The sequence below is a fragment of the Hetaerina americana genome, unplaced genomic scaffold, assembly GCF_022747635.1.
Source record: "Hetaerina americana unplaced genomic scaffold, ioHetAmer1.1.p SCAF_44, whole genome shotgun sequence".
Lineage (NCBI taxonomy): Eukaryota > Metazoa > Arthropoda > Insecta > Odonata > Calopterygidae > Hetaerina > Hetaerina americana.
Genome location: NW_027287030.1, coordinates 2,367,748 through 2,394,199, shown reverse-complemented (window position 1 = coordinate 2,394,199; position 26,452 = coordinate 2,367,748). Strand labels below are relative to the sequence as shown.

The 26,452-nt window shown below is 36.7% G+C and overlaps 1 protein-coding gene across 5 annotated transcripts in view; it reads left to right on the top strand.

Annotated features, from left to right (window-relative positions):
- Positions 1–22,948, top strand: part of wrd (Protein phosphatase regulatory B subunit well-rounded) — a 367,100-nt gene extending 344,152 nt beyond the window's left edge. For 4 of the 5 annotated variants that reach the window (XM_071591240.1, XM_071591242.1, XM_071591241.1 and 1 more), the window contains 11 exons: positions 8,531–8,730; positions 10,106–10,239; positions 10,930–10,999; positions 11,931–12,061; positions 12,162–12,221; positions 13,114–13,327; positions 13,948–14,067; positions 14,837–14,964; positions 17,313–17,414; positions 18,049–18,250; positions 22,679–22,948. In XM_071591240.1, the coding sequence (XP_071447341.1) occupies positions 8,531–8,730; positions 10,106–10,239; positions 10,930–10,999; positions 11,931–12,061; positions 12,162–12,221; positions 13,114–13,327; positions 13,948–14,067; positions 14,837–14,964; positions 17,313–17,414; positions 18,049–18,250; positions 22,679–22,822 (1,505 nt within the window). In that variant the 3' untranslated portion in view covers positions 22,823–22,948. Of the gene's footprint in view, positions 1–2,360; positions 2,380–8,530; positions 8,731–10,105; positions 10,240–10,929; positions 11,000–11,930; positions 12,062–12,161; positions 12,222–13,113; positions 13,328–13,947; positions 14,068–14,836; positions 14,965–17,312; positions 17,415–18,048; positions 18,251–22,678 lie in introns of those variants that run through there. The other variant, XM_071591244.1, reaches the window with a different exon arrangement.
- Positions 22,949–26,452: the final 3,504 nt, after the last annotated feature.

The following is a 26,452-nucleotide window of genomic DNA, read 5'->3' as shown; positions in this document are numbered from 1 at the left end:
GATCGTAATTTGAGCTATGTTTTCCATGAACAGCATCAATGTTTTCATCGGCAACCTGTGAATTTTAATTGTGCCTACCCTACCATTAATGCTACAATTGCGGTTCTTTTATAAGTAATAACGAAAATATGAAGATATGAACATATCATTCTCCTGTGCCATTTCTAGTCAGCATCGTTCACTTTCATGATATTTTTCCCGTGCACCCATAATTTTAGCGTAATGAAAGACTCTCAATGTTTGCACAGCTCTTAGCATAACGAGGAACCATAGTACTAAAGTAATAATTCTTGGCTATGATGTTATGTTATTGAAAAAAAGTTGAATTAATTTTTTTAGTAAGATGGGTGTTGTCGATATGAAACCGCATCAGTGTATTAATGCAAGGGAAACCTATTTATAAAATGAGTTGGCGTCATATCGTGTCGAGTTTTACTGTTCAGGAATATTGAAAATGCAGGAATATCGCATAGTAAAAATTCGGTGTCCTCAGCGGATGCCCCCGTTTAAGTAACGAAGCTGTAGCGGCATTTTCCGCTGTTTTTTCATATCCTACATGTTATTTGAGTGCAATGCATTAATATTTTTTGCAAAAATTGCTATGCAGCCGATTTTTATTACAAGACAAAATTGACAACGTGCACTGGAAATTACGAAATCTCCTAACTTAAACTGATTGACGTCAAGTGTTATTCGTTGCATGTTTGTTTATATTTGACTATGCTTATAGCAGTGCAATCGCTGGCAATTTTCGTTGATGGATTGTATAATAAAAATAATAGTGGGAATAAAAACTGTTAATATATGTTGAGAAACTATGAAGGGAAAAAACAAAAACAGGAAGACTGATAATTTTGATCAGCGATAAAAAAGTTTTCAAAGCGTTTTATTAGACAATGATCTCGCCACAGTGTGAACTATCTCATAATGGAATACTATATATTGTTTGCCACTGGTGGAGAGACATTTTGTTATTTAATAAAGCCGTCGCCTGTTAGCTGAACTCTTTTGATTGCATTATGTTCTACCTTCCAATGTTTTCCCTGTGCAACTGAAGTCCAAAGATATCCGCATGTGAATTTTCTTTGAGGTACGAAAAAATCATGGAAGTCGGCACCAAATATCAATTGAATGCCCAATTTGTGGTGATTGAAGCTTTCACAAAGATGGCGATGGAAGAAAGCTCAAGATTTGCTGAAACTGTATGATATTACTGTAAAATAGTCTAAGAGTTGAAGGATAACGCATAATATGCAATTAAAATGGAATACCTACTACATTATTTAAGGTACTGCAGCATACTGGAATAAATCATTACAGACAGTTTCCAATGTGGATCGTACAGTATTGTTCCGGAAAGATTTAATTATTAGATTGTGATGAGACGGTTTTCTGGTTATGTGGTGACAAAGACAATTTAGCGAATGGAGTACTTGTCTTTTAAGACAGTTGTCACAATTTCCGTTCGTTTAGTGATACACTTACTCCATTGTGGATTGCATAATCGTACCTACCTTATCCAGGGATCGCAATCGCTACATGAACGAAAGTCGAATGTATATTTGGATTTTTCGGGAAAATATCTGTCGAAAATGTCACTCCTGTAATTTACAGTGGATTAACGAAGGCTTTTCTTTTCGGTCTCAATAGCATTCGATTTATGTCTGTTTCGTAGTCACCGTCGCAAATTCGCCCTGCCGCAAAATGACGACGGGCTGTTGATCCGCCCACGCTGCTCGGAAAAATCTGGGATGACGTAAAGAAGGGTCCCCATCGCTCGCGTGGGCGGTGGGAAACTTCGCGGTATTTTCGTTTTCGCTTCATGAGTTAACGGTTCATTTTAGAACAGAAATAAAACAGTGTTGCGCCAAAAAGAGACAACAACCCCTTTTGCGTCCTTCCACCGAATTTGGCGAGTAAAAATGGAGTTTTCGGCCGAGGGACGAGAGTTGCCGAATCTGAAAGGGGCGTGGGGAGTTGTGTGTGTGTGCGTGCGTTCTGCTAGGTGCGAGGAGGCGGGCAAGAGGCAGTCGGGCGACCCAGGGCCCGGGAGACGGTTGTCGGTGGTCGCCCCCGCGGAGACAGTCTTAAAAGGACGTTCGTTCCTGGGGTCGTGGTGTTGAGTGGGGGTGAATGCGGGTAATCGTTAATGAGGGTGGGAGGAATGTGCCCGGGAAGTGTCGATCCCTCCTGGGCATTCCTCTCCTTCGACTGTGGTGATGGTCGGCACCACCCATCCACCGTTCCCGCATGGCCTCAAGGGGTCTCCGCGCCACATCTCCGGGCAGCGCTCTCCTGCTGAAAGCCCCTCTGGGATCTGGGACGTGTTTGAAGTGACCGATGTTATGTACCTTCACTGCTCTAGGAATTCTGCTCACGGTAATGCTCTTATCTCTCTCACTGTGCCCACGCGGTGTTGTATTGCCAGCAGTTGTAATTGCAGGAAAAATATTAGTGACTTCGAGATTAAAATGTCCAAAACTCCTTTCATTTCACAATCAATTCGAACGATGGGTTTCGGCGTGTTAGAACGTCATAAGTACGAGTTCAGTCGGCCGTTTAGGCGTAACAGTTAAGGTGCTAGTAATCAAATGTATTGCTTATCATCATACAGGAAGTAGTCATCAATCCTAATATTGGTTGGACGTACTTAACTCAAGTTTTTCTCCATGGCAATCTCTTCATGTCAGCATAATTTCATCACTCTGAATTTCATCATAATTTGTCTTTTTTTCATCTCATGTTTCGTCCTTCTAATTCCTTTCTCCCGGTGAAGTGTACAGTTCCACTGGTTCACGCAAACTCATGGGTACGATTGATAATTCATACACTCGAGCGTTCAGATATTCTCTGCCTTGAAGTAAAAAAAGATAAATGATTTATTTTCCGTTCACTTTTCATTCATTTCTTGTATGAATGCATTAAGACATAATGCTTCGAAGTGCGTCTGATGTGACCCCCGATTTGGAAGGAATGGGAAAATATTCGCGTTATTCCGTGTGAAGTTTCACCTCATCCATTTATTTCTGTTTTGATTTTAATTAGCCATAGTGTGGGATGTGTACTGAACGAGTCCCAATGGGTAGCAGTTGAAGTGGGGGACCAGATAACTTAAATTGAAATAACGAGAGTAATAAGGATATGTTGTGAAGTTTCAGTTTATTTGTAATCAATTGATACGAGATCTTTCAAGAAGGTTAAGGTTAGAATAGTTCGCATTGCCCTTAAAATGCAGGAAGGTTTTCCTTTGTCAATCTTTTCATTGAATGCTCGACAGAGCGCACATCTATGAGGGGTGATGGGGCTCTTAGAGATGTGTGCCTGGCGGTGAAAGGCATTCTACGTTAAAGGAAAACGAAACAATTCTCGCGAAGAAAAACCTCCATCTGCCTGAGGCCACCGATAATGCTGAGAATGCCGTTACGGTGAAGAGAAGGTGTGCTTGGGTTCATTCTTAAGCGATTGCGTAGGCCGTCAAGGTCGTGAGTGGCGATCTGCTTGTGTTTTGCTTTGTGGAGTCGCTGGAGCCGACGGAATACCTGTTCGAGTGAGCTCGCAGGACGAGGCCTCAGAGGCCATCTAAATATTGGCTTGGAATAATAAGCGGTCTCTAGACGTCCAGTCGCTCAATGGAAGTGGCACGACCTCTGCATATGAGCCCTTGGTGCTCCCAAGACGTCGACCTCCTCAAGATGGTGGTGGGCGCGAGGGAAAGAAAATATTATCTGAAGCGGGTTATGGAGTTCGATTGTTACGGACGTACTTGTTAGCGGGATGAAGGGAACGTCGTCAAGGACGGCATACGTTGTCACGAGTAGAGAAACCTTTACCTTATTATGCACGGGAGAATATTCGTAACATTTCAAAAATTTTATCTTTACACACATGCATTAATGTATATGTGTGTGTGTGTGTGTGTGTGTGTGTGTATATGTATATATGTATATATGTATATATGTATATATGTATATATGTATATATGTATATATGTATATATGTATATATGTATATATGTATATATATATATATATATATATATATATATATATATATATATATATATATATATATATATATATATATATATATATACACACATTCAAACACGAAATCCCGCCAAACGGCGAATAAATACTCATATATACAGAAACATATATAAGGAAAAGGGATAGGAACACGTATAAAGGACGAACACAATAGAGGTGGGGAAGGCGGAATCGAACGGATCACAAGAGTAAAAATATTTCCTCAACCGGGACTCGAACACCGGATCTTTCCACTTGCCGGGCGGATGCTCTTAACCTTTATACGTGTTCCTATCCCTTTTCCTTATATATGTTTCTGTATATATATGAGTATATATATATATATATATATATATATATATATATATATATATATATATATATATATATATATATATATATATATATATATATTTGAAACTTAATGGCAATGATATGGATTGTCATTAAGTTTTAAAGATTATTAATTACTGGAAAAGGTCTGTGTAATCGAAAATTAAACTTCCCTTCTCCGCCTGCTCTGGTACTTAAGTTTGATAGCCTGTGAATTTCTCATGGATTCAGGCTTTAAAATTGCTTATTTCCTATGGAAGAAGTATTAATGCTCCAATTTGCAAAAATGAAAAAAAGTTTTATTGCACTCAAGTTCTGTGACTAATAATAGTAGTCTTTATTTTACATTTAAAAAATAAAATTGGTTGGAGGATATATGCGAGGTAGTGAGACACTGGAACTTCCTGTAGAAATCAAAGTATTAGGTAATCAGGGAAGAGAGTGAGTTAGCCTTTTCAAATGCATGAAACCAACTTGTGTATGGAGAAGCAATGAATGAAATGTGAAAGTACATTGAAGAGAAACTCCTTAGAACAAAATACATATAATTGTGAGGAACCATTCAAATATTATCTTGGATAGTTATATTGCCTATCATAATGATGATGATGACAATAAAGAATGATTTTATGAGAAAACTAGCTGTCATAAGAATTATACAGTGTTTTCATATTGGATTTCTTTGACGATTAACATTTTGCTTTAGCTACAATTTTCATTATGGACTAACTGGATTCCTATGCATATTTTATTGTTTTTTGTGATGATTAATGTGAATTAAATTTTCTTTAGTTTGAATAGCAATACATATAAGAACACTTGATAGGGGTTACGAGTATCCCTATTTCTCACATTCATATCTTCCCTTAATCTTATGTTTCTCCTGCTCATTGCCTCTTCAGATGAGGGGATCACTGTGTCTTTTGTGCTTACTCTGTTGCCCAATGTAATTTCCCCAAGGCCTCACCAACCCAGAGGTTGTGGGTTCGATTTCTGCCTAGGTGGAATTTCCTCCTTCTAGGGCTTGATTGTATGCAATTTGTCTTCAATGTAATGTCTGTAATGTAAGGGTTAGGTGGAAGAAGGGACTACTAGTCTCAACCTCGCCCAATTAAGTCGATAAATAAATAAATTAACTTCCTACCAAGTCATAATAGTTCTCAATTCTCAAAGGAGAGTAAAATTCTTAATATATGAATTGCAGGCTTAATTCATGAGAATTTTTATTGCATCTTGTTGAAAAGTGTACTTTTTCTAATACTTATCTGATTTAAGTTTGGAAGTTAGTATTCATATATTGGGACAAATATTCATTTTTTATGATAGTAAATCTTAGTCATATACCCGTTGTGTTTTTAAAAAAATGCATTCCATTCACTAGACATGTCGTACATAATTAACTTGTTAAAAACATAAAAATACACGGGAAAGAAATTGATGTAATGTCTATGCTGACTCTCCCCTTTGCCTGAAAGATATGCTTTTGAAATGGCATGATGGTTTTGTGCTGAAGTGATAAAGTTACAGGGCATGTACTAGATCATATCAATGCAGCTAGTTCACGAAGAAGCTAAGGGAAGTTAGAAGGGGGCAAAATATCATACCAGAAAAATTCTATCTTATCTCAGTCCTCATGATATCATTCATGTGATGTATGATTTTACTTTGTTCATTTCTATACATGCACTTGCTTGCAGCAATCATTACAATTACATCTTTCATCATAACTCAGATCAATAACTGCATATCGTTTTGAAGTTGGTAGGTGTGAATATACCTCTTGCAAACATTCTTCTTCATTTTTTTTCCCCTCTCTGTTAGTTTCCTCTTTTCAGCTATTAATATAGTATGCCCCTGCAATCAGCTGAGTTGTTGTGGTTAAATAGGCGAGACAGGTTGCCCAGTCCCTTAGTGTTGATCTGTTCTTCAAAGGGAATGAATATGCAGTAAATATTTTTCGTACTTCCAAGTCTTTACTCATCCTTTGCTTACTTCTTCATTTAGTCTTGGCCAGTCAGTCAGTTCCCTCTTTTTGGTAATAACCTCGTTTTCTCATGTCTGTACTGCATTATTCATTTTTGTCTGATGCTATGCCCAAATAATAAAGTGTTCCACTTAATCTATATATTATCTCTAACTTGTTGGTTTGAGAATCTACTGAATCATTTTCTGTTGATCCATTATCATTCAAGAATTCTCAAGTTGGTCTTGCGAAATACTCTTTATGACTGAATTATCTTGACTGTATAGCTAAATGAAGTTTCATTAACCAGAATGGATAATTTTTTTAAATTTATAGTAGTCGTGTCTATTTCAATGCAACTATTTCAGAGCGTAAAAATCATTCGCCTTGACTGGGACTCGAACCCAGATCCCTCAATATCCGGTCGAGTGCTTTAGCCACTTAAGCTACCGAGGCGTCCTCTTAAACTCTGAAATTTTGGGGCTTTTAAAGGAACTAGATGTTATGACGAAATACCGTACATACAATGTCACATGCATTCGTAGTCGTGCGCGAGGCGCCACTGTCCACGAGGTTAAAGCCAACTTTAAACACTTATGGTGTTTTCCCTTTGACAAATTCCAAAGAAACTGCGGGAGATGCCGCAACAGTAACTTTTAACGGAGTCATCCGCTAATGTGCATTTCAATGCAACTATTTCAGAGCGTAAAAATCATTCGCCTTGACTGGGACTCGAACCCAGATCCCTCAATATCCGGTCGAGTGCTTTAGCCACTTAAGCTACCGAGGCGTCCTCTTAAACTCTGAAATTTTGGGGCTTTTAAAGGAACTAGATGTTATGACGAAATACCGTACATACAATGTCACATGCATTCGTAGTCGTGCGCGAGGCGCCACTGTCCACGAGGTTAAAGCCAACTTTAAACACTTATGGTGTTTTCCCTTTGACAAATTCCAAAGAAACTGCGGGAGATGCCGCAACAGTAACTTTTAACGGAGTCATCCGCTAATGTGCATTTCAATGCAACTATTTCAGAGCGTAAAAATCATTCGCCTTGACTGGGACTCGAACCCAGATCCCTCAATATCCGGTCGAGTGCTTTAGCCACTTAAGCTACCGAGGCGTCCTCTTAAACTCTGAAATTTTGGGGCTTTTAAAGGAACTAGATGTTATGACGAAATACCGTACATACAATGTCACATGCATTCGTAGTCGTGCGCGAGGCGCCACTGTCCACGAGGTTAAAGCCAACTTTAAACACTTATGGTGTTTTCCCTTTGACAAATTCCAAAGAAACTGCGGGAGATGCCGCATGACTCCGTTAAAAGTTACTGTTGCGGCATCTCCCGCAGTTTCTTTGGAATTTGTCAAAGGGAAAACACCATAAGTGTTTAAAGTTGGCTTTAACCTCGTGGACAGTGGCGCCTCGCGCACGACTACGAATGCATGTGACATTGTATGTACGGTATTTCGTCATAACATCTAGTTCCTTTAAAAGCCCCAAAATTTCAGAGTTTAAGAGGACGCCTCGGTAGCTTAAGTGGCTAAAGCACTCGACCGGATATTGAGGGATCTGGGTTCGAGTCCCAGTCAAGGCGAATGATTTTTACGCTCTGAAATAGTTGCATTGAAATGCACATTAGCGGATGACTCCGTTAAAAGTTACTGTTGCGGCATCTCCCGCAGTTTCTTTGGAATTTGTCAAAGGGAAAACACCATAAGTGTTTAAAGTTGGCTTTAACCTCGTGGACAGTGGCGCCTCGCGCACGACTACGAATGCATGTGACATTGTATGTACGGTATTTCGTCATAACATCTAGTTCCTTTAAAAGCCCCAAAATTTCAGAGTTTAAGAGGACGCCTCGGTAGCTTAAGTGGCTAAAGCACTCGACCGGATATTGAGGGATCTGGGTTCGAGTCCCAGTCAAGGCGAATGATTTTTACGCTCTGAAATAGTTGCATTGAAATGCACATTAGCGGATGACTCCGTTAAAAGTTACTGTTGCGGCATCTCCCGCAGTTTCTTTGGAATTTGTCGTGTCTGTTTTTCATGACTCTGGCACTAAATTTTGAATACTCTCGTATCATATTTCTGTGTTCATTATTCATACTGACTTGGGTGTTATCAGCGGTGGTTAAACTGTTGGTTTAGTTTTGTTTCAAGACGACTCCTCCTTATAGCAAGTTTTCCCTTTTGTTGTTTTGCAGATGCCGCACCAGGGGAACGGGAGGAGCTGTTCATACAAAAGATCCGGCAGTGCTGTGTGCTGTTTGACTTTGTCTCTGATCCTCTGTCTGACCTCAAGTGGAAGGAAGTGAAGAGGACAGCCCTGCATGAAATGGTGGAGTTTGTCACTTCCCAGCGGGGTGTCATCACGGAAGCAATCTACCCTGAGGCTGTGAACATGGTGAGAATTGGTCTTCATCAGCATTATTACTAATTTAAGAAACTGGCACTATTCAAGAGGTGCATTGATGTGGTAGGAAGTTCAAAATTCAGCTGTTCAATTGAACAAACACTCATCTGTGGATTAATTTCATTTGTTTTGTTACCCTGTGGAAAATTTGTTTGAGAACATGCTTACTATGTTACTATCAAGACCTCTAGTTTCTAATAGATGTCTAGGTAATGTGTAGAATATGTAGAATCCAGTACAATACAAATATGCTCCTGTAGCTCATTCTGTGTCTAGGTGATCACAGTGTATTTTTGCCCATGTCTTAATTTCTCCTCTTGAAACCCTTATACTCCATTTTCTTCATTCATTAACTTACAGTCGTAGTGATATTGGTTCTACAATCCTATCTTTAAAGACTGCAACCTCTTATTTGCCTGACTAAATTGATCTTTGTCTCCCAAAAGTGATCATTAGTTTTAGATAAAGCCCTCTGTCATATTTCTTCATACATTCATTTATTCTGACCTTGATGTTATAAGAGGTGTTTATATTATAGGTATTATTATTGTGTGATTAATTATCTTATTTTGATTGGCATGCTTGCAGTTGGTGGTGCAAAAGGTTTACCTATTTACATTGACAATTGACTCCCTGGCACTTAGCAATTTTTGTCAGGTGTCTAAGTCATCCTCTCACATTGTGAATTTCAATGGACTTCAGAGAAATAAAATACTGTGACAAATTACCATTCATGCAATTTAGCCAAATAATTTTAGTCATATGCTTTGCACCGCAGTCTATGAAGTTAAAGTCGATGTCTTGTGGACACTGTTACCAAAATTTCAAAGATCTGTGGGAATAGCATTGTGTGATCACTTAATGATGTTGTATGTACCATCATTGGTTGCATCTTGTTCATTTAAAATAAATTAAAAGTTTTAGTGGATGCCTGAATAGCTTAAATGGCTAAAGCACTCGGCCAGAGATGGAGGGATTGGGTTTGAATCCTATTCAAGGAAAATTATTTTTACTTTGTTCAAGTTCCTGTATCCTGGGGCCTTTCAGTGGATGTGTATGACTTCATTTAAGTAACTGTTGCCACATCTCTGCAATCCTTTGAATTTGTAAATATAGTTATGCTGATCAATGCATTTTTGGAATGCCAGAAATTAAATTCCACTGATGCTTCAAGATGTGGGGAATCAGATTACCTTAACTAGAAAAAAGTGACTGAAATGTTAAATGATTCTATTTTATTTTCATATTAAAGTTTGTCCTGGGAAGCTAATATGGGAGAGAAACATCTGTGCTTATTCAAGTTCTGTTGTTGAAATTTTCTGCAGTGCATACATTTTGAAATGTCATTGTGGTCTCCTCTTTCCAGTTTGCTGTGAATTTATTCCGAACACTTCCCCCATCGAGTAATCCAAATGGTGCAGAGTTTGACCCCGAAGAGGATGAGCCAACATTAGAAGCAGCGTGGCCACACTTACAATTAGTTTACGATTTCTTTCTCAGGTGGGTGTAGGTCAAATATCTAAATTTGTAGTTCTATCAGATTAATGGATTCAGAATGAATTATAATACAAATGCCACATATGCCAGTACTTAGTGAGCAGGTGGCCACCAAGGTCACCAGCATTTTCAATACTTGTATTGATGACTGAAGATATTAATATATATATATGTAAATAACAAATTGTGAGTGTCCTTTCTTTGTGTCTCTATATTCTAAAAATCTACATCTGTGTTTTTATATATTTGTGTGTCGCCGATGAGCGTTCCATTTCGAAGATATTTTATATATATATATATATATATATATATATATATATATATATATATATATATATATATATATATATATGTATATTTCTATATATATAAAAGAAGGCTCTTGATAGAGTTGAAACCTATCCTAATGGAGAGGAGACCGTGCATAAATTGGCAATGTGTGGAATATTTTGTCATTCTATTGCGTTACATACTGCTTTGTTCATTTACCATGAAATAACCCATGTTCATTGATATTATCAGAGTATTTAGTTATGATTTTATAGGAAGTTTGTTGAATAGTTTTTCATGTCTGTCATAAATATAAAAAAAGCAGACAACTGTTGCATATCTTGTTTTGAAATAACTGTATGATTATTGCCTCTAAGACAGCATTTTAAAAGTAATTAATTTTCTTTTTAATTTTACTTCCAGGTTTCTTGAGTCGCATGATTTTCAGTCAAATATAGCAAAGAGATATATAGATCAAAAATTTGTTTTGCAGGTATGTATGAAATGATGTGGGGGTAGAGACCTGCTGTTAAATTTTTGAGAGCTTATTTTCAAGATGTCATTAAATTTCTGCATTTAAAACATGCAATTATCCATACTAGATTATTGTATTAGGCGTTAGTGTTAGTGATTGTTTTAACTTGGGCACGGTAAAAAATTGGAGTTCAAAGTAGCTGATTCTGATAAAGCTGAAACCATAGGAAGCAGATTGGAATGTACAGGTTTCTATGATATATCTGTATCATAGAAATAAGAATACTTTGGACTGCTTCATTTTATTTATTCATTTATCTATCACTGGAATAATTTGTCAAGAAATTGAGAGCAAATTTCATTTGTTCTCTTCAACATATAAGCATCACTTAATATTTTCCATCTGTAATTTGAGCTCAGCAAATGCATAATATTTGCATATTTATGTGGTTACTTTGTTTTTTTATTCAATCATATACCTAACATACAGTAATACTTTTTTGACCCAAATTTTTCATTTATCATATTTGTAAACTAAACTCCAGGACATATCATTGTCACCCTAGATACACACTACTAGTTTATGCAAACAATCTTTTTAATATCAATTGAATCTTGTCATTCATAGTACCACTGGTTATACTTCATTAGAGTGTCTTAAATTGATTATTGCATATAATAATAATAATGAGTATTTAATCAAATTTTATCTATTAGAGTGACTGCTTTTTTAAATGAGAATGATTTCCGGTGTTCAAATTGCTCTTTTCTGTTTAGTCAAAGTCATATGCTCTATATGTTAGTGGAAGCCAACAATTTTTTTTCTGCCTGATTCTGTCAAATCTATTCATTTATAAGGAATTGTGCAAAATCACTCCTAAGATGAAATTTTCCTATTGCTAGACTTTTTTATTAAAGTGCATAGATCATCTTTAAGTTTTGCTTTGCAGTTGTTAGAGCTCTTTGACTCTGAAGACCCCAGAGAAAGGGACTTTTTGAAGACCACATTGCACAGAATTTATGGAAAGTTCCTTGGACTTCGTGCTTACATTCGTAAACAAATCAACAACATATTTTATAGGTGAGACAAACTGTCTAGAATGAAGCGACCTAGTATGGGCACATTCTCTTCATAATTGGAACACTTTTAAAAATTAACATTCTTTTCATAATAATTTCAGGTTTATCTATGAAACAGAACATCATAATGGCATTGCCGAACTTCTTGAGATTTTGGGAAGGTAAGAAAGAACCTTATTTTTTTTAAGTCCACATGTAAATAAATGTCTTTAAATATGTAAGACTCCCACACATAATGAGCTATTTGTGGCATGTTATTTCTAAATACTCCCTTGGTTAGTTTTTATTACTCTTATGATGAATCTTTATTTCTCAGTGCTTCACTGTTTTATTCAGGCCTCAAGCTTGCTAATGAAGTTTATATTCTTTCAATCAGTGTTAGCCATTTGTGAAATTAAATTTCTTGTTGAGCTATTTTGTCATTTCATAAGGCAGGTCCAAGTATATTTTATGAGACATCCCATGAACTATTGTGCTCTTTTCTACTGAATATCTCAAAGTGGGCTTGGTCACATAATGGAATATGTTTGCGATAGTGGTTTCCTATCATGGATTTATTTTTTTGGTTTTGTTGCAATGTCATTAGGCATGCATAACCCTTAATCCGTAAATATGGCCGCTAATGATTATATAATGACCACTTGCCAATGATCTAATAGTTAATGAAATTAAGAATACAAAGTAACTTTCCACTGTCCTTTATTAGCGTACAACCGGTTTCAACGCTCAAGCGTCATCATCAGGTACAAAATAAAGCAGTAGCAGTTCACTTATATACCAATCATGAGGGAGAGGAGGGGTGGTATATAAGTGAACTGGTCCCGACATACGTACGTACGTTGAACGTATCCGACGGACGTCGTACTCACTCAAAGTTCTCTTCACAAAGCACCTCAAGTAGGGTTCGTGATACCTCTGAAAAATATTTGTTGTATCCTGGATTTGAACCAGGTCTCTCTCAGTGGGAAGCCTGTACATTAGCCACTGCACCATCTCGACCCCTTTAAGTGAAGAAATAAGTGATACAAGGATGGTTGTTTTTATCTTTTCCAGCATCATCAATGGCTTTGCATTGCCTCTGAAAGAAGAGCACAAGGTGTTTTTGCTCAAGGTGCTGTTACCACTGCACAAAGTGAAATCATTATCAGTATACCACCCACAGCTGGCTTACTGTGTAGTCCAGTTTCTCGAGAAGGATGCTGCCCTCACTGAGTCTGTGGTGCTTAGTTTACTTAAGTACTGGCCAAAGACACACTCTCCCAAGGAGGTAATTCTACTATTATGTGTGAACAGGCAAAATAATATATTTTTTTAAAATTTGATGTATTCAATAAAAAACCTTGTAGATGGTTGAATTAAAAATCTTTCCTAACACTTTGTCAAAGCTTTGATTTTTTAAATTTGTTTAAGAGTAATTAGCTATTTAATAAAAAGGTGGTTTTTAGTAGTGTATTAAAAGCATTTTTTTCATAAAAGTTGATTCTTAAGAAAATCAATGAAACTTCTAAGGGATAATGGTTGAATTGTTCTTGAGTATCATCAAGTCATAACACTTGAACCAAGGAACAACTGCAGGCATAGAATATACGTTGTCTCATGCCTTAATGTGCAATAATATGATTATGAATGCAGTTTTCCAGTATTTAATGTATTAAAGTTTTCGAAATCTACTCAAAATAATGGGATAATTCACAGCTAGGGTTAGTGCTGTTGGATACAAGGTCAGAGAGCCAAAAACCATAAGTTTTTGGTGGCAATTATGATTTGAATTTTTGCTCACCCTATGATCAATATGTTATCCTTGTCTGGAATCACTATTGGAGAATTGTTCCCCCTTGTTTCATTAATTTATGAGTCAGAATTAATTAAGATTCACTTTTCTTTCAGGTTATGTTTCTGAATGAGCTTGAAGAAATTTTGGACGTAATAGAACCAGCAGAGTTTAAAAAGGTAGCTGTGCCTCTGTTTAGACAACTGGCTAAATGTGTTTCAAGTCCTCACTTCCAGGTAATTTGACTTGATGCTTTTGTGCATTAATATCTTAATATATGTAATAATATTTATAGGTAGCATGTTTTGATAATTATTTACATGCATTATTTAAAACTGTTATGGTCATTGTAATGCATTAGTTTGTAAAGTCTACAGTATGAAAATCATAGGAAGTGTAGCAATAATTTCAGGTTAGTTTTTTAGTCCAAAAATTTGTCATGTACAAATTAGAAATACATTAATGGTATTTTTCCTGTACAAATAAAAATATTTTTCCGATTATTTTCCAGATAAGGCATAGTATTTGAGAAAATGTCAGTGTTTGATTATGATTTTGAGGATGTTATAAAAAATGAATCAATTGGTTATAAAATAATGCCTCTGAGCATAAAAAAGAAGATGTATGGAATATCACGATGGTTACCTCAGAAATATTTTGGCAATATGCTTGATCATGACAAGACTTACAGTTAAAATTACATCCATAATCCTTTGATGTTTTCAGTCAAACACTCGAAAGAATTTAAGTTGAAGTTGATATTGTTAATGTGGCCATTAGAAATACAAAAATTGTGTTTTTTTAATTGACTTTGTAAGTGCTGTTAATTTGTTCATTACAAAGATAGTTTTCATTAAATAATATTATTTATAACTTGGATATGGAATTTTATTATGCTCTATTTACGTCATACAGTTTATGTCAATCATCATGTCCAGTGAGTCATGGTTTGGTATATTGTCCAGTGAATCATGATTACAAAATTGTCAATTCTTTTTTTTTCAGGTTGCTGAGAGAGCTCTGTACTATTGGAATAATGAGTACATAATGTCACTGATTAATGATAACGCTGCTACAATTCTTCCCATCATGTTTCCAGCCCTGTATAGAAATTCAAAATCACACTGGAATAAGTAAGTTTCAAATATTATTTCCTTTATTCATTCATTCCTTAATTTTTTTATTTTTTCCTAAATATATCTAAGGAACAATTTTCATTTGTAATTCCTTCTCGGATGGCCTGCAAGTTTGCTATTTGATACTATTTCTCCTCTAAGGTCTCTTCCGGTGTAGTGCTATGAAGTTCTCTTGCAAATTGTGCTTTTCTCTGAGAAAACATTTTCGTCTTTATTTAGTCAAGGAAAATGGATGTCAGTAACAGAGTAGAAATATCATTGGTATACATAATGTCATTTAATTGCTGTGTGGGTGTGGGGTGTACTGCTTTATTCTGAAATTGTCAATTAGGGTGACACCCAAAATGCATTTGTTTGATATAAGCAAGACTTTTATTTTGGCAGTGATTTACTGGCAAACCACATCTTCGGCACAATTTTGAAATGCATACACAGATTTAATGCTGCAGCATCATTATTGTTATGCCAAATAATTGTTTTTGGCACATAGTAACATATATAAGTTTTGTACGGCTTGGCAGGTGAATGAAAGAAAGAATTTTGAGGAAGCCATGGTAACCTGAAAGATATCAAGCATGAGTAGAAATATATTTATTAATTAATTTAGAAAAGAAGTAATTGCTTGGCATTGTGAAAAGAAAAAGTCTTGGGAATGGGAGAAAAGGACAAGTAGGAGCAAATGACCATTTTATAGTTAACCTTCTCCCAAGTAGCAAAGTTTACCCATCGAGTTTGTATACAGGGTTTGTCCCAAAAATAAGTAGACTTAATAGAGGAAAAAAGAAGTCCTGCTGTGCTGCATCGGGGCTGTAGGGTGAGTGGGGCGGCATTGCCCACCTTGTGCTTGAGGTCACGAGGAAGGCAGTCTGGGATGGCATGTTGTCGTGATGCAGTATCCAGTTGGTGAAGATGTCCTCCATACTGACATGTGGCACTCTTTTCCTTGAGCCTTTCTAGGACTTCCACCTAAAACTTACTGCCCGCTCTCTCTCCCTGAAACCACAACTCTTTTTGGATAATGTCTTTTGAGTCAAAAAAGATGTATAATATCACATTACTTAATTTTGGGGCAGATGCTGTAACTGCTATTGAATTGAACATTATGATTTAATGTGGAGCCCTTATATGGACCATAGTTCCATAAAATTCATCCGGTGGCATGAGATATTGTGTGCACTTACCTAGATACCAAGAGGATCCCTTTTCCAGAAAGATATCTGCACTTGCTACCTTACCTTTTCATCCACTTCAAGAACTCAAGATCAACCTCCCAAAATAGGGTTACTGTACTGGTGACATGAGGTTAGTTTTTATTGTACAAAGCAGTACACGTGTTCATAATTGTTACCACATAAGTTTGCTGTAATTTGTATTTAGCGTCTTTTTGAAAGGCAGCACAGGAATACCTTAGTGCAGTCATTTTCGTGGACTGCTGATAGAAATAAAAAAGAAATGGGGGAGTGTGTCCTGTATATCTGGCTTACATCCGAATGTTTATTGGGTACCTGAATATTTGGTGTCGGTTACTTGCTTGGTGACAGTCATCTAATAAAATTCAGCTCATCCCCAAAGTTAAATCATTCTTCAACATGCATTATCTTCTGTTTAGTCATTATTTTTCCCTCCCCAGTGACATTGTCTTATTTTTTAAATATTTCTCCTATTACATTATTGAATCGGACTGAATTCGCCCAGTATAGTATCCACCCATTCATTTGCTTAATGGTCATGGATTTTTTGTCGCCTATAGTTTTTAGCCTCAGCAAACCTGGGAAACAAGAAAATATCAGGATCCTGGGAACACTGTGGTCACTAGAACTACTCACAGAGCAGTTTCATCATTACTTTTTCAGTGATATTGTCCATTAAACATCAAGACAGTTCTTACTAGTTATTTAGTTATTTTATTTAGTGTTGATATTGTTGCTTAAAGGTAAGTATATTAAAGATCACTATCTTTGAGGACAATTTGTGTATTTTCTGTATGTTCTCAACTTACGTTGGTGGGAAGATTTGTTATTATCCTCAAACTCCCTGGGACAAATTTAGGAATGTAGGGAAGAGAAGGCAAAATGCTTTGTCGCAGTTATCCAGGAATTTGCAGAGAGAAAAACTTGATGAATTGATTAAAAGGATACCTCTTGGCAAGCTGCAAATCAGGGAAAATTGTCACTGGTTTTAATGTTACCAGAAACTCTCGTCCTTCCCCAAACTGATTGGGTCCAGCCAAATCCTTACCACTCCAGCTGATAGATATTTAAGTCACCTAGACCATTTAATTGTGTATGTGTTGCTAGTTACGCATATACTCCATAATTTTTCAACATAAACTTCTTTATTTGCAGAACGATTCATGGTTTAATATACAACGCTTTGAAACTCTTCATGGAAATGAATCAAATGCTGTTTGATGAGTGCTCAACACAATTTAAGCAAGAGAGACAGAAGTAAGTATGCTACGTTCCTTATTAAATCGACTAGCATCATGTTGCATAATCCTTTAATGATTCCAAATAGAATTAGATTGCTGATTTCCACTTGAGCACATAAATTGCGAATAAATGTGCTATTAAAGGAAGTTTCTTCCCTCCAAAGTTACTGGCTCTGGTTCCACTTAAGAGTAGGAATGAAATGGTCGATTAAAAAATAAGATGCATGTAAGTGATGCAGCATATTTAGTTTAAAATAAACTAATGTTGATTGGAGTGTACATCCTTGTATTTCAGTAATACTTCTTAATTGCAGTGTGGAAATGATCACTTTAGCAAGAAGAAGTTCTTATTTAAGAATACTTCAACAGCATGTTTCATATTAATGCAAATGAGTCATAATTTACTTAGAAAAATTTCACAGGTCATGGCAGAATGTATGACCGATTGTGCAAGAAATGATTAATGATACTTGAACTCCTGTTTTTCATTTATAAGATTTGTTTTGATTGATTTCTGTTCATATGAGAGCTGTTGGTCATGTAAATTGCAATTGACTTAGATTGGGTATTTTGTTGGTATTTATCAGCTTATGGTGCATATTTAATTGCATGTGACTTGATTGTATCCCTCCTTATTCTTTGAATTTCAGAGAGAAAGAACGTCTCAAAGACAGGGAAGAACTTTGGCAAAAGCTAGAACAGTTGGCTAGCCATAATCCTAATTACAATGCCCATGGACATTTTGTGGGTCTCTGTATGAACCCATTGACTTATCAGCAGAGGGGTGCTGGTGATGAACCTGGCCTTGATGAAGAAATGTCTTATGAAATGCTTGAAGCTGAAGCCAGAGAGGTAAAGGAATGCTATTTTTTTATTAATTTGTAACAAATAACTTGTTAATTATTTCACTTGTTATCAATCATAATTTTATATTGGATTTCTGTAGTTTGTAGAAATTAGTCACATCTTTGGGGAATTTTCTCTGCTTACTCATTGTTTTTAAAATGACCTGTAAAGTTATTTAAAAAACTATTTTTGTATCATATTTGATATCAATAGAATTTTATTTCATTATTTGCACTTTAAAAGTAAATTTTCTGGCACATTAATATTTTGCTATTAGTGGCAAAAAAAGGAAAATATTGTGGATCCTGATGGATAAAGGGTTTAAATGCCTGAAATATCCTAAGTATTAAAAGTGCAAGTATTGAAATGGTGGTTCCAATCTGTCAAAACATTAGAATACATCATAGGTAGAGTTTAATGAAGAAATGCACTACATTTTGCTTTTAAGACCAGGCATCAAAGCATTAAATATTGTGATAGATGTTAAAAGTTCGCTGTAAAACTGCACACAAATCCATGGTTAAACTAATTGAATTGGGAGTATCTTCAAATAGTATCTTGCCCTTAGCTCACATCTTTGTCTCTCTAGATTTAAACATCTAGGGCTCTTAAGGCCCTTGATTTCAATGGGAGGCCTTCTTCCTTAGCAAATGCAGTAGTGGTAAACTTTAATATGATTTTTTTAAGACTTTGATAAGGAATGGGCCCAGAATTTTAAGATTTAGGCAAATGTTGTTGAATCCATGGAATTGAGAAACTCCAATCCTTAAACGAAATGTCATGTCAATCTGATTGGGATTTCGCTATGTAAGGGAATGAATGGTGTGTATACACAATAGTGACTTCGGGAGAAGGAAGCATGAAATTGAAGCTACCATGTATAATATTCAACCTGTTGGGACCCCTCTCAGTGGACCCTTGGACCCTTTGTTGCATGCATTAGATGCTCCTCACATGGCTTAAGTCCATAGTCTAATTATTTATGCAGTAATTTTCTTAAAAATTAACATTTGATAAGTCATAAACTGTTACTAATGATGTGAATTCCTTTCATTTTGCTGTGCCTTTAAAATTTTTTAACAAAGCTGAACTGTTTATATTACACTATGCCATAACCAGCACAGGTTTAATAAAAGTAGATCTTGCAAAACACTATTGGGTCTTTTCATTCATGATATCCAGAAATCAGGGGATGGGAATGCATGAGTGAATGTCGTATTTTTAGCTTGAAAGCAATCTTTCAAAGAGGTCTCTCATGAGAAATGATGCGTAAACTAACTTATTATGGTATTATTGAGAAAGTGACCAACTCGACTAGGGACAACTTAGTTGGCCTTAAACAAAAAGTAGCCGTGATGGTTTTTGCTCAGTAGAGGTTGACATAATTTCAGGAGTTCCACAGAGGAGTGTTGTAGGCCGCCCTATTCTTCTTTATATAAATTTCCTTTATGAATGCTCATTCCTTATATAAGTTAATCCAAATGAAAAAGATTCATATTGAGAATGTTCATCTTTCCATGATTTGTGAAGTCTTGGAAGCTGAAGAGAGAAGACCAGCCACCAGAGGAGGTCAAATGAAGATGCTCCAATTAGAATTAGTGAGAAACCTTTCCCTTCCTTTGTTGGTGTTCTTTGTTAAAAAAAACCACTTGTGAGGTGTTTAGTGTGTAGAAAGCATGTAAAAAGACACGAATCGTGGAACATTCATGAGAAGTTTGATGTACCTCTATGTCTAAGCTCCTTGCTTTAAAATATACCATACCTTAAAGAACTATTAATGTTGGGAAAATCGTTAGATAGTCAAAGAAACCGTTAGAATCACAAAACAAATTAAAATGGGAAATAATCTTTGTTGCTTGGATTGATGGGACTGTTGGAATACAAGATATATTTCTTGGTGTTTATATTTTGGCTTTGTCAAATGTTTATACACTGCATCTATTACAATTAAAGTGGTACAGTTTCATTTAATTAAATAAATGTTCTATTAGGACATGAATGCATAGCAATGCATAAATTCATAGCAAAACTGAAGAAATTCAAGTCCAAAGTGAAAGTATTTTGGTAATGAACAATATTTCTTTATCAAAACCACTGTATTTTGGCCGAAATTATTTGACCAAGGACTCCTGCTGTGAGAAGGGCTGCTAATTAAATGAACGATCTAACCAATCTCAGTCCTGTTTCCAAGTTAAGGAACTTGTGTCCTAATAAAAGGGGTCCCAACAATTTGAATTTTATGCCTTGAAGATTTTTCACATGAGAATCCTTCAAAAGGTGATCAGTACAAAGGTGTAGAGTCTTTCATGGTATTCAGTGCCCTGATGGTATTTGCCAGCAAATTCCATTGGCACAAAAGAGTTAAAATTGCAAAAAACAAGTCACTTAAATTATTCATTTACTTAAATGTAAATTTTCTTTGGAAGAAAATGAAGAAAATACTTATGGGTTTTTAAATTACGAGGGTCATCCGGAAAGTAGTACCCGTTCGTGCCGCATGAAGTGCTGACGACGCGAGTAGCCGCTGGACGAGGTCAGATAGCTTCAGTGGCTTGTCTGCCTTCTCTGAGCCAAGTTGCGTGACGCTAGCATTGCCTGTGTTGTTTCTGTGATTGTTTACAATGTTTAAAAAAATTGAGAACGCCGCCAGTTGTGAAGTGAGGGCAGTGATTAAATTCCTCAATGCAAGAAACGTTCGCCCATGTGATATTCATCGCCAATTAAAGGAGGTGTATGGAGACAATGTAATGGACGAGTCGTCTGTTCGGCGGTGGTGTCGCAACTTCAACATGGGGAGGGGGAACACACACGACGATGAGCGTTCGGGGAGACCGTCTGTCATTACAGACCAACTGGTGAGCTCAGTTGACGAATTCGTGAGGAACGATCGGCGCGTCACAATTGATGACATCTGTGAGCATTTTCCCAATGTTTCTCGAACAATTGTTCATGAAATTGTTAAACACCATCTGCATTATGCAAAAATTTGTGCAAGATGGGTCCCTCGCGTATCTCAATGAGCTGGCGGCGAAGGACTATGCAGCAGGAATACAGAAACTTGTCACACGTTATGACAAATGCCTTAATTTGCTTGGAGATTATGTTGAGAAGTAGTTTAAAGTATCCTCTTTCACATAAAATTTTTTATGTTTTTTAATATTTACTTTTGTGTCTTTATTTCACGAACGGGTACTACTTTCCGGATGACCCTCGTAGTTCTAAAGTCATAGTTATTTTATTTGTGTAATTACTCAAATCGATGGAGGAATAGATAACAAGTAAAATTAAATTTGTTAAGTTAAATTCGTCCTATTTCTTCGCACTTTTGTTATGACTGCATAAGTGTTACAACTGAATAGTTCAAATCTGTTGTTTCTCTTTATCATTCTTAATATGGTGTCACGGCTTCCACTGAGACACAAGCTTATCTACATAACCTTTTTTAAAGGAAGTCATATTTGTTACCCCTGTCCATGTATGTAGTAAGCACCCACTATCTCTTGGCATGCATGTATTGATATAATTCTATTTCTTCTCATGTGAGAAACCCTTTTTCTCAGCCATGTAACTCATAGTAGCCTAATGTTGGAAATTCACTATGAGAGACCTCTGAAGTGCATTCTTAACCATTGTATACCCTCAAAGTTGACATTAAAGACTGGTTTGGTTTTTTACAAATCCTCTGCAATCACCAAATTACAGAGTTTAAATCGAATGGAGAAATTTATAAAAAATTTTAAATAATGTTAAACTGTGTCGGCTCCCACTTTTGGATGAAATAATGAGACCATATGTCTACGCAAAGGACATTAGAATACTGAGAGGTGATACATTAGTAAGACTTGTAGAAATTTTAGGAATGGTGACCATTAGAATGCATGCATTGTATTTATTGAATTTCGTTTTTCTTTAAGATTTATAATGAGTGAAATGAAATGTTCGTTATGATGTATAGCAGACATTTGGGTGTTTCAAGGTGCATATTACATGAAGTTGTGATATCATGACATTTAAAAACAATTAGTTTAAGGCGACCAGATTTGTAATAATGGCATGTTTTTTTTTTTAAGTACCTTCCTTTCACTTGGCCATAATTGGTAAATATCATGAATAAAAGTGTGCAACTAATTTCAATTTCAATGTTTATGCAGGGAAATTCAATTGCAATACTTTCGGAACGCACCCTGTAACTGATTCCTGCCAATTCAGAACTGTAAACATATTATTGTGTTTGAAAAGTTCATACATCATTTTGGGCAAAACCAATAGACTGACTCATTTTAAATCTCGTTTTGATGGGAAATTGCGAGTGTGGGTGTTTTGTTTTCTTGTTGGAGCCACCCAAGGGTCAAAGGTCATAGGTGCAAGGGGGGGGGGGTGGATGCTTGACTGTTTAGTCGAATGATGCTAACACTTGAATTCTCTCCCAATCAGGTTAGGAAAGCAAAGAACAAGGAGAAGCCCCTGCTGCGACGCAAATCCGAGCTTCCACATGACACGTACACGTTGAAGGCCCTCAACGACCACAAGCGAGCCGACGAGTTCCTCACCACGCCTCCTGACGTGAACAAATGCTAATGAAGCTGGTTGAGGGCATGTGTGCACTAGTGTGTGCAAGCTGTTGCTGCTCCCCCTTCCCCTTCTGCCCTCGATCGAACACACTCCCTCAGTGCACCTGAAGCGGAGGCGGGCGTGAGCGGCAGGGGCAGGGGAAGGGTGCCCCTAGGGGGGGGGGAGGGGTATCAAAGAGGAAGGCGTCCTTCCGTAGGGAGGGGAGCAGCAGGAGGGGGTGGGTGGGTGGATGGGGCGTTGCATTGTTGGAGAGAGTGTATGGTGCTCCGTTGTCGGGGAGGGGAGGCAGAGGCGTAACCTCCCTCAGACACAGAAACCCCCATCATTCATCCCTTTCCTCGCCCACCAAACGCAATCACTCCCTCCCTCTTTCCTGCCTCCCCCTCGCTCCTCCGGCAATCGTCCCCCCCCCCTTTTGCGCCTCTCCCCCTCTCATTGGCTCTCCTACCCGCACAATCAGGGGGAGGTTTGGGGATGGGGTTGCTCTCCTCTAGGTCTTGTTGGTGCACACATGTTGTGTTTCATGTCTCACATCATGGCAGCATGGCTCCGGCAAGTGCTCCCATGAGAGAATCGTGCTTGTGGCCATCTTTGGTTTTCTGGGGAAACTGACCCCACAAGAATTGAGTGTGTGTCGCATATGTACACGCATGCATGCGCATATATATATATATACACATACATATATATCTGCCTCAATGGTTGTTCATTTCCATGGCTCAGGTGTGTGATGGTGATCGCTGTGGGAATGAGGGCCTGCTCACTGAAAGCCAAGTTCTGTCTCCTCCACGTCCCCTGATGGGCGTGACTGGGTTGTTGTAGAATAGCTGCACAATGGATGACAAGAGCAACAAGGTGTGTGATGGATTCAGTTGTTTACTTGTCCCAGAAACTTGTACAATTGATGCTGGAAGGGGGTGGAGTGGCAGGGATTCTTGCGTATATGTTGCATCTTAGGGATGTGTGCTCTTTGATGCCACCGGTATTCTGTTTTAACCTGTATCATGCAAGCGATATATAAAGTTAACTTCAGTGCTAGGACCTTAACTGTTTCTTTGGTTTTTTAATTTTTAAATGATTTCATATTACCGAAACAGATTGTTTAATGATGAAAAAGGTATTTTGAAGCTTAAAACAAAATGCTAATATATATCTACAATTTTTTTTATCCCAAAGATGAGAGAAAAAACACACTGAATGTTGAAGCCATAACCCTTAATCTGTAAAAGCACACTTTTAAAAGAGGAGGAGGGTAGAGAGTGATTGCAATATCAAACACACAAACACTAGACCATGTCAGATCCCAGTGTAAATGTAGGAAATGCCTTGCCTATGCAAACTGAAATTATAAGTCTTTTTATTGGTATTTGTATTCAAAATTAATATCTCTGTTGCCAATGAAATATAGTTATATGGTTGTGACTTTCTGGATTTGAAAGGTTTTGCCATTAGGTGCTTATTTTTCAGACTTTGTTAATTTCGTTAGGGCCCTTAGGCACTGTTGTTTATTGTTGAATTGTTTTGTTGCATGGGAGGTCTACTTAGTTTGATGTATTTATTTGTAATCGAAAGTATGTTTTCTGCCTTGACATGTAGATCACACATGTTGCATGGCCTTGTTATGCCTCACATTTGATATTAGAAGAAGTGTGCAATGAGTTTAAGGCTGTCAAAGAGATATATATTGTTAATTACCACAGGAACTCTTGTTAGTACAGTCAGTTTGTGTATGCAGTATGTACCATAGAACCTCTGGATGTATGGGCTTTGAAGGATCAGTGTAAATTTCTTTTAAGGGAAAGTGTTTTGATAAGTGACAAATACCTTTAGAATGGTGATCCGTGAATCACAGATATTTTATAATATGATTTCATACAGTGATAGTTTCCAAATGTTAGAGGTAAACTTAAATTAAGGGAATTCTTAATTATTGGGGTTTAATTGGCGAAGATACTTTTGGAAATAGTGATAGTGTTTTAGTGTTTTAAATAACATTTTGAAAAGAACAAAACTACATAGCTCAAAAGCTTTTCTGGAATTTTTTTTTGTAATATTTAGTTTATTTTCAGTATTAATTAGGCCTGGAACACAAAAGTTTTTCTTGCATGTTATGGAGCTAATTTAAAAGTAATGTTAGTCGAAATAAAGCCTGTTTTATTGAAATTACACTCGATTGTGTTTGGGCCAGATTATTTAATTGGGGCAACTATGATAGAAAATATTGGGGATTAGGAAATATTTTGGTTAAAGTAATAATGATTCCAATGAAATGAGTTTAGTGGATACTTATAAATATATCATTTTCTCTTTAGTTCATTTCATATGTAAGAAGGTTCAAGTACGATTGTTTGTTCATCCTTTTTTCACATATGTTTTTATTAAATATTATAACTCCCCATTGATTGTATAAACAGCCCTTAGGGTTAAAAACCTGTATTGATGTACATAAATGACTATTTTGTGTACCATGGAGTAGCTCTCGTCTGTGGGCGATTGAAGTCTTACAGGAGGTTTTTATGGTTTCAACTTTCAATGAGGAAGGATACTCAAAATATGTGATTTGTGAACATAGTACCTTGTTGTTATATTTGTTGTAAAATATTGTACATATTGTGAAAACTCACTTTTGAAAATTATCTTAAAAATGCTTGCTTCTTTTTTATAACTGACTACCAAGTGATTACCCCTTTTTTTTTGCCACCAAATCCATTTAAAAACAAGTTTGAATTTTTAGGTTGAATTTTTGTGGCTGTCAACTTCAAGCTGAACACCAATTCATTCATCAAATTTCAGAGCTGAGATAATAATCTTTTGTTTTAAGTATGAGTGGTCGTTAGTAATAATTTCCAATTTAAAGAGAACTTTTACATGCAACTTGGTGAGTTAACGGTGCGTTGGCCTATTGCTGATAGCACCTCAATGAGGCTTTAATACCATATCATGATTTACAAGAATGATATGTTCATTAAAAAAGCAACTACAGTCCTCGAACAAAGATACAACCCAATTCCACCTAATGGTTATTGTGGCCAGTGGTAAGATGTGTTCAAAGATTTGTAAGGGTTTTTGCAGTGGTTATTGGGTATCTCCCCCCCATCCTCTCTCTCTTTGCAATTATACTTTGTGCCAAGGAAGTCTTAAAAGTATTTTAGCTGTGGTCTTTAGCCGAGTAGTGTTTCTAAATTACATGGGCTTTCAAGCAGTTTTGCTCTTAGAGTACGGGGTGGTTTTTAAAATGCTTGTCAAGCCAGCATGTGAAATCAACATTCCATGTTACTTATCCCCCCATTTTGTTTTTTTGTTACCTTCCATTCACTGCTGATGATTGACCTGCCTCTCTGATGGCATGGCCTGTGATTGGCTATTTGGGGCAAGCTCCCTCTCTCAGGTACCCTTGATAAAAGTGAGCATTATTCTATGGATTCAGTCAATATTACCCGGACTTGTCAAAACTGTACTTGGTCATTGCAGACCAAGTTTCCCCCATTTGTGTGGTTACTCCTTTCGCTGAAATCAAAAAAAAAGTAATAAAATAATTTTTGCCTTTCTTGTAAGGGTATTAGTGAGAGTATGTATACAGAAAAATATAGTGTGTGTACAAGGCATGAGATAAATTTTTGGTGAAAGTGTGTGTGA